General features: G+C 39.1%; 1 protein-coding gene across 1 annotated transcript; it reads left to right on the forward strand.

Moving 5' to 3' along the window:
- Positions 1–770: 770 nt before the first annotated feature.
- On the forward strand, positions 771–4,040 carry LOC122650961 (purple acid phosphatase-like). Its single transcript, XM_043844316.1, has 8 exons — positions 771–980; positions 1,588–1,788; positions 1,902–2,013; positions 2,154–2,383; positions 2,829–2,967; positions 3,147–3,367; positions 3,520–3,641; positions 3,766–4,040. The coding sequence occupies exons 1-8, from the start codon at positions 771–773 to the stop codon at positions 3,959–3,961; spliced, it is 1,431 nt and encodes a 476-aa protein (XP_043700251.1). The 3' UTR covers positions 3,962–4,040.
- The last annotated feature ends 11,187 nt before the right edge of the window (positions 4,041–15,227 follow it).

Here is a 15,227-nt window from a genome sequence, read left to right on the forward strand (position 1 = left end):
AGGACATTTAACAGTCCGAGCTCATTGACTTCGGTTTTTTGTTTTTTTTTTTTTTTTCCGTTCTTCTCGAACTCAACACTATTTGATGTCCGAGCTGTCATGTGTCGCCATCTCCACCCTGAATTGCCGCACTGCACACTTTTAGGGAATTGGAGAGGATTATTTTCCATAAATAGCCAGCTCTATTGAGCCCTATTGAAACCAAGACCATCCATTAAAGAAACAAGGTCAAAGATGGCTCTCCAACGCTTCCCCTTTGCTCCTATATGTGACCCACCAATAATTCAATGAAAAGGATATATGAGAACTACTCTGCAATTGTTAAATTTCAGAACCAAATTAAATCAATTTGGCATCATTCTCATATTTTTTCATGCATCAAATTTCTAAGAGTAGTACTTTTCTGTCACCTGGAAATTTTTTATTGGTCATTTGAAATTTAACATGTGAGAAAGAGACCTTGGGGTGTCTCTATTCAGAAATTTTGGGTCTCACTTGAACTACCATTGATGGTAGAAAGATTCCTTTCCAATCTGTCAAATTAGAGAACAGACCAAGGCAGGTGCTAATGGAATGTAACATGCCATCTCTACTAATGGAATGTAACATGCCATCTATATCTCTTCTAATCTTGTGTTTCTCCTCTTTCAAAAGAGTATTAAACCGTGAATATACGCCGCATATTTCTCAAGTCAATGTGAGAAGAGATTATAAATATATGTGCCATGAATTAATAAGCTTTCATTCTCAGAGTTAGTAAGGAAGCAGAGATGGAGAAGATGAGAAAGTTGGAGTTCTCATCATTCAGTACTAGTGTTACCTGTGTTGTTGTTGTTGTTTTGGGTTTGATATTGAATTCAGCTTTGCTGTGCAATGGAGGCGCGACTAGCAGTTATGTCAGAGTAGTAGCTCCATCTATTGACATGCCAGTAAACAGTACTGCCTTCTATGTTCCTCCTGGTTATAATGCTCCTCAGCAGGTTGGGTTTAATTTTCTTTGTTTCCTTCTTCTTCTAGCTATAGATGGATCAAACCCAACTCTCTCTCTCTCTAGAAAAATGGGTCAAACCCAATTTCACAAATGGTATCTTAATTAAGTCAATGGTTTTTCTGTAGAGAGAAAGCATTCCAAGTGCATGCATGGGAAATGCTTGATTGCTGTCCTGATTGCAATATACCATTTAAGCAGTCAAGCTAATCTCTTCCTTCTAATTACTTAAATGTGTAAACCCATCTACCCACCACCAATAAAAAAGAATCTTTTTTTCCTAGGGGTATCAACCAACAAAATAGAGTCAGGAAACAGGATTCAGTTAAATGTACTTGGCAAAAATAGCATGAACCCTTAACTCCCCCCCACCCCCCCTCTCTTTTTGTGACTTCTTCAATATCACACCTTTTTCATCTTTTTTATTTGAAGCAAGAAACTCTGGCTGAACTTTTTTTCCCCTTTAAATTGTAGGGAGTGATTGCATTCTTGAAGTGGTTTTTCAAGTCTTACATTTGTGTATTTGATTCCCTATCTTAATATTAGTTTAAGGTTTGTTCAATATTTTTCTAAATTGTGAGTTTTGATTGTTTTGCAAGGTTCACATAACTCAAGGAGACTATTTAGGGCAAGGAGTGATTGTATCTTGGATCACTCCGGTTGAGCCCGGCACTAGCACAGTGCTTTACTGGGCTGCAAACACCACAAAGGTCTACACTGCAGAGGGCTACTACTTAACCTACAGCTACTACAACTATACTTCAGGCTTCATCCATCACACCACTCTCCTCAATTTGGATGTAAGTTTTCTTTCATCAATTTCTCTCAATTTTAACCCTTTTTTTTTTTTTTCCCAAACTTCAGTTAACTGATGACTTCTTGGTTACTCTTCTTTTCATTTGTTTTTTTGCAGTATAACACCAAGTACTATTACGAGGTTGGGGTTGGAAACACCACACGACAGTTCTATTTCACAACTCCTCCACCAGTTGGCCCTGATGTTCCTTACACTTTTGGTCTCATAGGTACGTACTCACCCTTCCATCAAATCATTTTGAAGTACCTTCTCAGTTCTCACTTGTAGTCTTTTGCAAACTTGCTAGCCATAATATAATTTTTTATCGCATTAGAAACTGAATGAATGGGTTATGTTTGGTGGGTGCAGGGGATCTTGGGCAGACATATGACTCAAATATGACACTGGATCATTATATAAACGATCCACTAAAAGGAGAGACAGTGTTGTATCTTGGTGATCTTTGTTATGCCGATGATTGGCCATATCATGACAATGTCAAGTGGGACACTTGGGGCAGACTTATTGAAAAAAGTGCTGCTTATCAACCATGGATTTGGACTGCTGGAAATCACGAGATTGATTTTGCACCTCAACTTGTAAGTTCTCAATTAACCACCCATCATACAAAATTTTAATTTTTAAGTGAGATATAGTATTTTCATTTTAATTTCAACACGAACAAGGTAGGAAGTTATACCCTTGAAGCCCATTGAATATGTAAGACTCTCAATCCTAAGATGCAACAATAGTTGAAGAAAACTGTGCATAAAAATGTTTTGGTGTGGATTTTAACTGGATTTTGAAGAGTCAATACCTCTTAAGGGCCATTAATTAACTAGTGTTGGTTCAGCTTAGGGGTGTCAAAAATCAGACCGACCCGATTGAACTATTCGAAATCAACCTGATCAAATTGAACCAAAACTGACCGGACTGACAATAAGGCTTATCGAAACTGAAAAACCATTAAATTTTAATATAATTTTTTAATTTTGTTTCTTTTTTATATATATGAAAAATCTAATAATAGTAAGTCTATTGCAGGGTGAACCAGTACCTTTTAAGCCTTTTTCAAGCCGCTATCACACTCCATATAATGCATCCGGAAGCACTGCTCCATTTTGGTACTCAATCAAGCGAGCTTCAGCACACATTATCGTACTAGCTTCATATTCATCTTATGGTACAGATACCAAATTACAAAGTTATTAAAATGAATACCATGCTAAGTATATATACACATTTGAAATGAGAACAGTTAGAAATTTATCCCTTGATTTCAAAATCTAAACTCATCCAAAGAGCAACTTTGTTGCTTTAGACAACTCATATTAATACATGTTTTGACTATTTTTTTTTTAGGGAGATCTACCCCTCAATTCACCTGGCTTACAACAGAGTTGGCCAACGTTAACAGGACTGAGACACCTTGGTTAATTATTATTGTGCACGCACCTTGGTATAACAGTGATGTCACTCATTATATGGAGGGGGAAACTATGCGAGTACAATTTGAGGCAATGGTCGTACAATACAAAGTTGATGCTATTTTTGCTGGTCATGTTCACGCATATGAAAGATCTGTAAGTGCCAATTTCTCATGATCGATCTCTATAATGAAACTTGTGTTTTCTATTCTGCTACATATTCCATTTCTCCATGACATGCAAATGACTATTTATTTTCAATACTCATTTTATTGCTCAAAACTGATGGATATATATGTACATTGCAGTATCGCATATCAAACATTGCGTACAACATAACAAATGGTTTGTGTACCCCAGTACCAAACCAATTTGCACCTATATACGTAACCGTTGGCGATGGAGGAAATATAGAAGGATTGGCAAGCGTGTAAGATTAATAGAACAACTTGTTTTTCAGTTAAAAAAATTAATTTCCTATTTTTCATTAAAAGTTAAGTATTTCTGTGGTTAATGTTATGCTTTTCCTCTTCTGTTCTTTATAAAATCTACAGCTTCACACAGCCACAACCAAGTTATTCTGCATTTCGAGAGGCTGCCTTTGGTCATGCCATGTTTTCTATTAAGAATCGGACTCATGCTTACTTCAGTTGGAACCGTAATCAAGATGGATATGCTGTCGAATCTGATTCATTATGGTTCTACAACAGATACTATTATCCCATGAATGAAACCATGACAATGTTTTGATGACGTACAGAGTGCTTGCCTCTTTCCATCGACCTCTTGAATAAATATGAACCCCAATCTAATCTACTATTGGTCTTAAATGTTCCTCCTCCCCCTTGTACTAGCTTTCTGGTTCTAAATTCTTTTGTATAATTGCGGGTTCACTCCTTGGAGGCACATGTGTATTTTTGTCATAAATTGAAAAATTATTATACTTAATTAATGGATTGTTAACGAGCTGTACGTTCATCGCGTGTCTAAATCACCTAAGCCTACGTGTACACTTCACGTATAGTTAAGTGATGATATATGTCCTTTTACTTCCGTAAATCACCTTCCAGGCTCCCCCCCCCCCCCCACTCCTCCCTAAAAAAAATGCCCTCCATGTAGTCATTTAGAGTGCATGGAGGAGCGCATTTATGGAAGCAAAAGGATACATATCATTAAGGATGTGATTTGCAAACCAAATCTATTTGTCTAAATCGAATTATCCAAAATTAGGAAGGGTTATGTTATACCTAATGAGATGGCTCTTGGGTTTAGTATCATGGCCTGTTTTACCCCCCATGGATTCAGTCACTCGGGTTTCTTTATATTGTAGCTAGCTTCCCATTATACACCCAGCGAACTATATAAATATGGGTGTACCCACCTGCCCACTGAATTAAAGTGGTGTGATCAAGTTTGTATGGTGAGTGCTGTTTTGTTTCTTTCCCTCTCTATTTTGTTTTCAAGTGGGAGCTAGTTGCCCCTCCTACCTCACCTTTTTCTTGAATAATTTATGGGAGCGGGGTCTCAGCATGCCCTCACCCACAAGCAAAATAGCGCTCCCTCCATTACCATCACATGGCAGTTCAAGTGGACTGAAAATTTGTGTATAGGTGGTGTTAATGGTGCGGCCTGCAAATAAATGGCGGTTATATGGATTCTTACCATCCAATCAGTTCTATTTGAGGTCATACTTGATACAAGGTCTAAACTATGCATGTCTTTCCTCGTCACTTCTTCTAGAGTCATTTTAGATCTGCACGTAGCTCTTTTAGCTCCTTCAATCTGAATCAAATCACTCCACCGTACTGGAGCATTCAAAGACCTCCATTGAACATGTACATGGGCATGCCACCTCAAACGACTTTCTTGTAGCTTATCATGTATCCAAGCTATTCCCAAATCAGCTTGAATATCTGATTATTCCCTAATTTATCCTTCCTAATTTTGCCACACATCCATCTCAACATCCTCATCTCAGCTACACTAAGTTTATCTATATAATGCTTCGTAACTGTTCAACATCTCGCACCATATATCATAGCTGGACATATAAATGACTGTCTTATAATATTTTCCTTCGAGTTTTTAAAGAAATACGTCAATCACACAACACTCTAGACATCGATCTCCACGGCGTCCATCCTATTTTAATTCTCTATGAAACATTATCCTCTATGCTACCTTCTTTTTATATGATTGATCCCAGATAACTAAAATAATCACTTTACGGAATCTCCCTCATCTATTTTCGCTGCTTCATTATCCATCCTAGTGTAATTAAAATTTTACACCATACACTCTGTCTTTGTTCTACTTATTTTAAAATATTTTAATTCCAAAGTTGATCTCCATAGCTCCAACTGACATTAATCCATGTTTTTAGTTCACCCTCCAAAACAATATCATTAGCAAAAAATATACACCAAGAAACCTTATCCAATTGGATAACATAAAGGATCAGCTTTATAACCTTATTTGTTTACACTTATCATGAATAATTTAACCAGAGACATTCAAGATGATGTGGCAATTTTGACAATTGGATAGATAATACATAATCAAAATTTGAATTGGTTTGAAAAATTCTAAATGTAGCCTTGCACCTACTCAACCCAAATCAAATTTCTTCAAAGTTGTTTCAAATGAGAAAGTAATGAGAGTCAATTTTCAAGGCATTTTAATTCTTATATTTCTTCATTATTTTGCTAGTCTGCTACAGCTCTTTAATACATTTAACTCAATTTTCTCTTCTCCCTTGTGACTCTTTTCTTCTTCTTCTTCTTCTTCTCTCTCTCTCTCTCTCTCTCTCTCTCTCTCTCTCTGTGTGTGTGTGTGTGTAAGGCTTAGGTAGTTGTGGGACAATCGATCTGTTGCAGATACATCACTAGCTAGCACAAGTAAAAACAGACAGGATCAGGTAGCTGGGTTGGTGGGTCGGATCAAGATAAGCTAAAAAAGGCCTTCCATCCTCTCCCTACACACAATCTCTTACATGGCTGAGTTGATCACTACCCTTGTCTACCTAAGTAGAACAAAATTTACCAATTTTACTGATATCATAGACAGCTTTACTTTTAAGTATGAAAAAATAAAAATAAATAAATTTCCTTCGCTTGGCTGGGCTTGGCTGGGCTGGCCTTTCAGCTTCTGAAGAGATCTGAAACCCACCCATTCTCAAATAATTGAGGGAGACATCCCATGTGTGCAAAGGACAGTTTTACATCCAGAGTGGTGCAACTCATCATCCATGACCATCCACCCAAATGCAAAGATATATCAGAACTTCCCAATCTAACCCAACAATACAAATAGTACAAAATCAAAATTTAGATACCTTTTCTCCTATGTCAGATTACATTAATTTGCTTGGTCCTTTTATTGCTTCTCATCCCAAGAACATCCATGGCCATGGCTTCTTGATCTTGTCTGCAACTTTACAAATCTTCAACAAAAATTCATACAAAATTCAAAAAGAAATAAAACCACTTACTTACCTTCTCACTGAAGATCAACCCAACAATGCTCATTCATGGGAGATTTTTTGAACCAGTCCATCTTCTCCCACAGCTTTCTTGAACTTGAAAAAAAAAAAAAAAAACTGTAGAATCGCAACAGCATCATCTCCTCATGATCACTGCCATTAACTTTTCTGACTTCTGAAGTTCAAGAAAGCTGTGGAAAAATATGGAAGGGTTCATATGAAACAAGAAAGAAGAAGAAGAAGAACACCAAGACCCAATTGATTAAAAGGAGAGATGGAGAGAATGTGATTGTAATTTGGCTCTGTTGGAGCTCATCTCTCTTGTTGTTTGGTCCTGTACTTCCTTATATGGTATAGGAAGGCAACTAGGGAAGTTATTTAACAAAAATAAAAAAGCCCATTATTGCTTCCGCGCACGTTAGCCTTCCATGTAAGTAAAAAAGAGCTACCACTACCACCCTACTACCGTGGTCCGTAACCCTGCCCGGGTGGGGTAGGGTGGTCATTTCACCCTTTCCTGTGTGAGACTGCATGTCAATCGCACGGGCATGCATTAAGTAACACAATGCGCATGCGAGATTTTATACTGTGAAGAATGTTACAATGTGTTACATCCTATAATAGAATGGTAAATTACCTATATTATAGGTTTTGGACCAACAATGACCTGACACCTGGACGCATTTAACCCAAAGAAAGAGATTTGTCAAGGTGGGGTGGGGTGGGGTGGCCTAGAGGTGATGTTCATTATTGAGGTCTCTTAGAGTTGGAGTGAGAGCACGAGATTCTGTTGGGTGAGAGGGTGTGGGACCATCTTTGTTGTTTTATTTTCCTCACCAACCCTACCTTATGATGGTATAGATCCAACGGTCACTACAGCTTATAAAGCCACGCTCTAATTAATGGTAAAGAAGGTGCCGTTACGGACTATAGAGGTTTAACAGCCTGTGAACGGACCCATGACAACGACTTCCAACGGAAAAAGACAACCATCACTCCGTCCCGTTCTCTGTCCAACCCGTGATTCCAACTTCCCATTGCCCTTTCAATGCTTTTCCATACACCACCACATGGGTCGGGCCACTGTATTATAGTATACCCATGTTCCTATCGTACTTGTGGTCCATCCGATTGATCGATCAAAACCACTCATTTCACAAACCAATCACTCTTGAGCTCTACCTATGATTCTTCTAATAACCTGTCTTTTTCCATAGAATAGTAACTTAAAATAGGCTCTGTTCAGAGATGCTGATTAGGCTGTTAGAAGTGGACCTTCTTTTGTGGGACCCATTAACATCAATTATCATAGTAGGGAGAGTAGGATGGAATCAAGAATTATGTTATCATCCCCCCCCCCCCTCATAGTGTACGAGCATGGTTTGGTGTTTGGACATTAGGGTTGGTTACAATTACAACAAAAAAACTCCTAAGCCTATAAACCCCACATCATGCTTCTTGCCAAACAACGTACTGTTTATCCTAGTCACAGAGTTTACACTTTTCTTCTGCAATGCCATTACGTACCTACGTGCATATAGGCCTTCAAATTCCTCAGTCCCAATCTCATATCACCGGAAATTAGTAGCTAGTGTTTGGTTGCAGGCTTGCAGCATTTTACAGTACTCTAGAATCTAGAAGCTGGGTTACAATCATTAATAGCCACCCAAACACTCCTCATCCACCATCGATCGGTTCGGCCGATTTTGGTTCAAGGTGAATCGATTTTGGTGCGATAAAGGTGAATCCAAAACCAAACCAATAATAATAAAAGCTTCGGTTTCGGTTTCGGTTTCGGGTTCTTATCAATTTGTCTCATCGGGTTGGTTTCTATTTCGATTCAGTTTGGGTTAGGTTTGACATATATATGTATGCAAAAAAGTAATAAAAGAACTCTGTCTGAGAGCATGCATGGCTCCTATGTCCAAATACAGCATAGAGCAAAATGATCGCCCCACCCCCATGAAAGGTGGAAATTCCATCTTTGGTGATGCTTGCACATGCACTCTCATTGGCTCTCACGCTAGAACAAGGGCCATGCTCCCATATAAAGAACGCATACGATTTTTAATGAGTTTTTGGTAAGGGTGTCAATGGAATCGAAACTGATTGTCGAAAGTCGAAACCGGAACCAGCCGTTTATGATCAAACCGAATAAAAACGATGTGATTCTGATTTCATAGGTTCTAGTACTGGTTCGATTCGATTTAAAATCGAAAAACCGTCGGTTAACCGATTTTTTATGAGTTTGTGGCTGGTATCGGGTTATATTGTTTGGTTTAGATTCCGGTAAATTATTTTACCCGAAATTTTTTTTTTTACTCGAATATTCTCTGGGACCTGAGTTGCCCCTAACAATTTATTAAAAATCAATCAATCAATCAATCAATAGAACGGAATACAAGGGGGGACATACCCACCTTACCCCAACCCGAGATGAGAACATTATCATTCACACACTCTAACAGACCATACCTCACTCCCATACAAAACCCACAAAAATAATTAACGAGATCTCAACACAGGAATACCAGTTACACCCTCACGCTGAATACGCCTAAGACCCAGAGGGAGCACCAAGTCAGAAGCAAAGAAGGAATTCTCCCCTAAGTCACAAGCCCAATTTGCCAGTCAATCGATAGCCCTATTGCATTCTTTGAAGGTGAAAAAAATCATGGGGCGGAGCGAATCAATCAAAACCTGAATGTCATGGAACCATTTTTTTACCCGGTTTTGGTTTAGTTTCAGGTGTAGAATACCTCAGCCCAAAGACATTAGTCTAATTAATAAGGATTGATTCAGTTTGATTCAGGCCGGTTTCACCGATTCGGGCTAGGTTTTGACACCCTAATCCAATACTTCAATATGTAAATATGTTATGTATGTCTCGAATTCTTGGACCCGTTTCGAAGAATGACCCGCTCTGACATTTTTGGTGGCGACTTGAATGGAACTTTTTCTGAGATCTGTGATGGTAGCAGAGAGCGCATCACTAATCTCGTTGGGGGTGCAGGGGCAAAGCCCCCGCGGTACAGTTCAACCCGACCCGATGGATCGACCCGGATCCGATGGAGGAGTATTTATGTTCCTTACCTGCTTTCTTGTAAAGGGTGTAAGATTTGGGGTTTTTCGTTCTAGGGTTTTCTGGGAGAGAGCAGCAGCGCCATTTTGGGTGTTCTTGAGATCTCCATTGTAATCTTTTCTCTTATTTGCATAGTGAATCATCTTCGCCTTCGCCCTTGGATGTAGCACACCATACTGGTGTGTAAACCACGTTATATCTCTGTGTCCTCTTGCTATTTCTTGTTTTTCTTTTTGCGTTTTGGTTGGTGTTTGCTATAACAAAATACTACCATTGCTATGAAGTCACTGATCAAAGAATACATGCAGGTTGATCAATGCCTCTAATTAATTTCCATGGATTCTAATCAGGCTGGTTCCTAGATTAAACTTGATTAATTAATTAGAGCATGGATTTTTCTTGAATGGAATGTATTTCATGTAAAGCCCACCATACCACATTCAAAGGGTAGGGGATGGTTCAACAATAAACCAAGTCTAGGTGATTCTGGCCAGGCCACTGTTGCAACATTTCTGAGCCTAGGGATGTGAACAGATCGGATTTGGCTCAGATAGTGCTATATCCGTATCCACATCCAAGTAGCTTTTGGGCGGATTCGAATAGTACTAAACGGATATGGACACAGATACGGATCAAATGTTTTATTCGTTTACATGTAAATATAGCTTTTCAGATAGCTATAGCCTATCCGTATCCACATCCGTGTAACTTTCGGATGGATTCGGATAGTACTAAACGGATATGAAAACGGATTTTGACTATTCATTTACATCTCTAACTGAGCCTTTAAGAGGGTTGAGGGGGTGGAGGTGAAATTGAGTGTTCCACCTGCAATTCTTGATTATTTGAAAAGCAAATTTCTGTAAGGAATGGTCCATGAAGCAAGATGGCTAGTTGTGTTTGGTTGTAAAATAGGATGGTAGTGGACATACCCGAGTGGTCTAAATCAGCATTGATAGAATGGACCACTTTGTAACATAATATGGTGGAAAGAATCATCTCCCTTTTATCTCTTCATCATTTATCTTCTTACTTGAACCAGCTACGATCCAAACAAAAGTTACTAATTCAGTAAACCTTTTAATTAGTGAATTAAGTACAAGCCAAGCTCTCCAATATCTTATAATTATACCAAAAATAATTAATTTCCAAACAATGCGCACCAAGGCCCCGGCCCCACATCAAGCCACGATATTATCCATTTTGGGGTAAACCCTTCATGATTTTAAAATGCGTCCTGACCTTAGAGGAATGCTTGGGGTTATCAACTAACCCAGTCTCTTTCTCTTAACCTGCCCTCGGCCCTCAATGTCTCTCCCGTTTCTTACCCAACCTTTAGGATTAAATGGATCTGGATCGTTTCTTGGGTGTGACATTACGTGCTTGGGTTCAAATAGAAAAATATATGTTATAGCAGTTAACATACCATTAAGAACATGACCAAATTGATGGCCAAACCAAAATCGGAATTGGTTTCTTTTCCAGTTTGGGCCCAAAATCAGAATCACAGCCATACCCTTTTGGTTCAGTGTCCTATCCATGCCACAATTACATGAATTAGATCGGCTAACTTGGTTCAGAAAAGGTATTAAAACTTGGAACCGGGTATATATCCAATTCGATACCAAGTTGAACTGGCAGAGAACCGGTTAAAATCAGTCTAGCTAACTTGGTCGGATCGGATGGACTCGGACCGGATGGACTCAATATATATATATAGCTAGCTATGGTCGAATTTAATTGGAATCGGTCCCGAAATTCCAAGTCAACTCGGCGAATTCAAGCATCATTCTTAGAGGGGCCACTACCTTTTGGTTTCACCTCAACTTTCCAAAGAAAATGAAGCAGAAGCTTTTACGTAGCATGCGAGCAGGTCACAGATTAGAAGAAAATTATATATATTCCGATTCCGATATCTTAAAAAGGAAACAAGAAGACGACGAACTGTGATGATAGTGGGCCTGGATGATCGGCCCAGAAATTATCAATCTAGTACATTCTTATACGCTATAGCAAACCAGAGAGAGAGAGAGAGAGAGAGAGACCCACACGTGAAGAAGGGAAGGAAAACAACACCACAACAAAAGGATTGGGAGTGGCAGTTAAACAGTACAACATCTCAAAATCTCACTCATCCCACCACTACCAATCTGCAAAGGGAGAAAGAAAGAACAACTGCGTCCTTCTCTACTTCTTTGTACCTTTCATTTTAAGGGTCCGTATGGTATGGCCGCTTTTTTATTTTAACTTTTCTCCCTCTCTACAATCGACTGCAAGGAGAGGGGGGGTGGGGTGCAACGTTCTTTGCCCGGAAACGTATGGGGTGTAGGCTGCGCCCAGACACATGGGGTGGAATGGATGCATCATTTTGATCATTCAAGGGGCGAAGCGGTCATTTCATCTTGCACCTCCAGTGCAAAGAACATATGCATTGTGAAGTATAATGTTTCATTACTTGTCACTAGTAGTTAGTCCATGTGATAGAGGACCCCACATGCATCTCTCAACGATCAAATTTTAGGTACTATTCCTAATGAAGTATAATGTTTCATTATTTGTTAAGTGATAATAAATGAGTTAATCATGTGCTAGAGGACCCCATATGCATCTCAATGATCAAATTTTATATAAAATGACAACTTCTATAACTTTTTCTACTTTCTTCGCTCATTTTAAACTGAAAGTGTACCAATGAGATGTTTGTCTTGTCTTCTATCACATGGACTAACCCGGCCATGTAATGTCATGTGGTAAATAATGAAACATTATACTTCACTAGGCAAAACGACAAGAAAGAAAACCCCTTCTTTTTTTTTATACTAAACCACTTGTTCTATGCTTTCGACTCCCATCTCCTATTGGCTTTGTAGGAGAGATTCTATCTACACTGATAGCATATCAACTATCGATCCCTTGCCCTAAAAAACATACTCTAAAAAATACACAAACAGGCCCTAACATAGACCACATGGTTAGGGGGCCCAATTTCTTGATGGGGCCTACCTCAAGCCCAAAAAGAAAAAGGCAAGGCAAGTCACGGTTTCAGAAAATCAGGTCTGATTCATTGAATCAGCCAACGCCGGCCCAATTCCAATTGTTGTTGATCAATTCAGTACCACCTATTTTTGTCCTTTATTTTAGTCTATAAAATAACAGAAAATTAATAAAACTTACCTCTTACGGCAAGATCTACAAATCTTTTGAATAAAAAAAGGGCAAATATTCTCTGTACCGCAGTGCAGCCTGCTCCCAGACACATGGGCCTACCATTCAAGGGGACAAGGTGGTCATTTCACCCACCCCCATATGTCTGGGCGCAATGTGCACCCCCAGTACAAAGAACATTAGACCAAAAAAAAAAACTTGTTAAAAAAATTTGCATTTTGTTCTTGATTCCAATCTCTAGGGTTTCGGTCGATTTTGGGTTCCATTTAAATTAGAATCCATGGAGACAAATCCCCTGTTCGATTTCAAGTTATTAAACGTAGATGACAGTTACATGAGTTTTGTGCTAGGGGTGTCAATAACTAGACCGACCGATTGAACCACAAGGGATAAACCGGATCGAACCAAAATCAACCAATCAAATGGTCCGGTATTAGTTTTGGTTTTAGAAACCATTAAAAGACTGTAAACAATCAGACTGATAGATAAGATTGAACAAAACCAACCATTTCGGACCGAAACTGAAAAAACATTAACAAAAAACATTAGTTGAGTTTTTTTTTTTTAATGAGACCAAAGCATTAATAGACCGGTAATGAACCGATAATAGATCGAAATTGACCAGACCGATGGTAGCAATTTTTGGTTGGTTTTTGTAGATTGAAGGCCTTATGGATCTGATTTCAATTTGATCCATTATATTCAAAAATCAAGAGGGAATATTAAAAAAAAAACCAAAAAATCAACTAAAACCAAACCAATTCGACCAATGAACATGAGGTAGGTTGTTTTTCAACTGATGATCACTAAATGGGCTGGGCCTGGGCCTGAGCTGGAGCTCAAATATGGCAAAACACCATTGCTCTCATGTAGGACCCCCTTCTCAGTTGTTTTGAGTAAAAATGTGGGACCCGTTAGAGTGCAGCCAATTGCATGTGTTCCAAGTGGGTGGCGAATTGGGTACAGAACTGATGGACAGGTAGGGAATTGAGTATAAGGATCATCATCAATCATGGATGGAGTCAGTAGATCATTGCAGCCAATTGCTAGTTTTCTACTTTTCTCTACCAAATGCCCCAAACTCTAAAGTGGGAGGGTCAAAAATGTAATTTAAAGAATGTAAGTACAGTGGTGTTCATCAGAGTATCAGAGAATGAAAGGCCATAAATGCGTTGGTCAGCGAGACTCACTTATCACCACTTCAACCAGCACATGAAAACTCTAACAGAAATGCTTTGTACCGGTAGTGATGGATAACTCGCAAAAGCTCTTTTGTTACAAACCCGGGCTATGACGTCACAGGAACAGAGGTAAGGATGCATCTGGCTCTCCTCCAGCCGTGGCGGGAGCTGGAGGGTCCAGACTCCAGCCCAGCAAAGCCCGGGGGCGGGGGGGGAAGGAAGGGGGTTGATTTTACAATGGACCCCACTTGGTTCTCATATGTGAAATGATCAAAACCTCCCTTGTTTTGTTGGGCTGGATCTTCCGGATCTTGCCATGGTTGGAGGAAAGCCAAATTCAGGTGAGGATAGAGATGTCAAAAGTTAATCCGCATTGGTAGACTCGATCAAAATTGATTGACTATAGCCTGAGATCGGCCTAATCAATTGTTAAATATATCGGACTCATGCAGTGATCGATTATTAATCGGTCATTCATGGGGCATGGTATAGCTTGACGGTCACCTAATCGGACCGATCGAACTTTGATTGACAAGTCCGCTTGTTTAAATCATTCAAATCACAACAAGGATTTAATCAAATTCTTTTTCATTTGTGATATTTTTTTATTCTCCCTTTTAACAAGTGGTGTCCTCCTTTATAAAATTTGTATCGATTTTATGATCTCTTCTTTTTAACATTGTTTTAATCTTCCCTTTTTTTTTTTGATAGTTTTATAATCCTTCCCAAGCCTTAGAACCTTCATATTATTGACGGCATTTTGAGTTTTATATAGTTTGAGCCCGTTTAAAGATCATTTAACCTAATAAAGACAAGCCCGATTATGGATAAGTAATCGACCAATCAAATAAAAGTGTATCCATGACCTAACATATGAGGCTCGACTAGGACCAACCGAACAGAAGTGTATCCATGGCCTAATCTATGAGTCCCATATATTATAGTGTCAATGCCCCCTTCACTAAGAGTGTAGGGATCAAGGGACAAGATTGGCACATACCAATGATGGCAACTCCCCACAAGGAAGGCGCATATAGGGATCTTGTAAATTTCGTGAGCCATGAAGGAGGGAAAGTTGGAGGCACCAATAGGGTGCTTGGCGTGGCT

Source organism: Telopea speciosissima, chromosome 2, assembly GCF_018873765.1.
Source record: "Telopea speciosissima isolate NSW1024214 ecotype Mountain lineage chromosome 2, Tspe_v1, whole genome shotgun sequence".
Taxonomy (NCBI): Eukaryota; Viridiplantae; Streptophyta; class Magnoliopsida; order Proteales; family Proteaceae; genus Telopea; species Telopea speciosissima.

What these genes read in the sequence shown, in the direction of transcription:
- LOC122650961 (XM_043844316.1), top strand. Translation starts at nt 771, where the DNA reads ATGGAGAAGATGAGAAAGTTGGAGTTCTCATCATTCAGTACTAGTGTT. An exon ending in AGCTTCATATTCATCTTATG is followed by an intron (nt 2,968 to 3,146) that starts GTACAGATACCA and finishes TTTTTTTTTTAG; the next exon opens with GGAGATCTACCCCTCAATTC. An exon ending in TTCACGCATATGAAAGATCT is followed by an intron (nt 3,368 to 3,519) that starts GTAAGTGCCAAT and finishes TGTACATTGCAG; the next exon opens with TATCGCATATCAAACATTGC.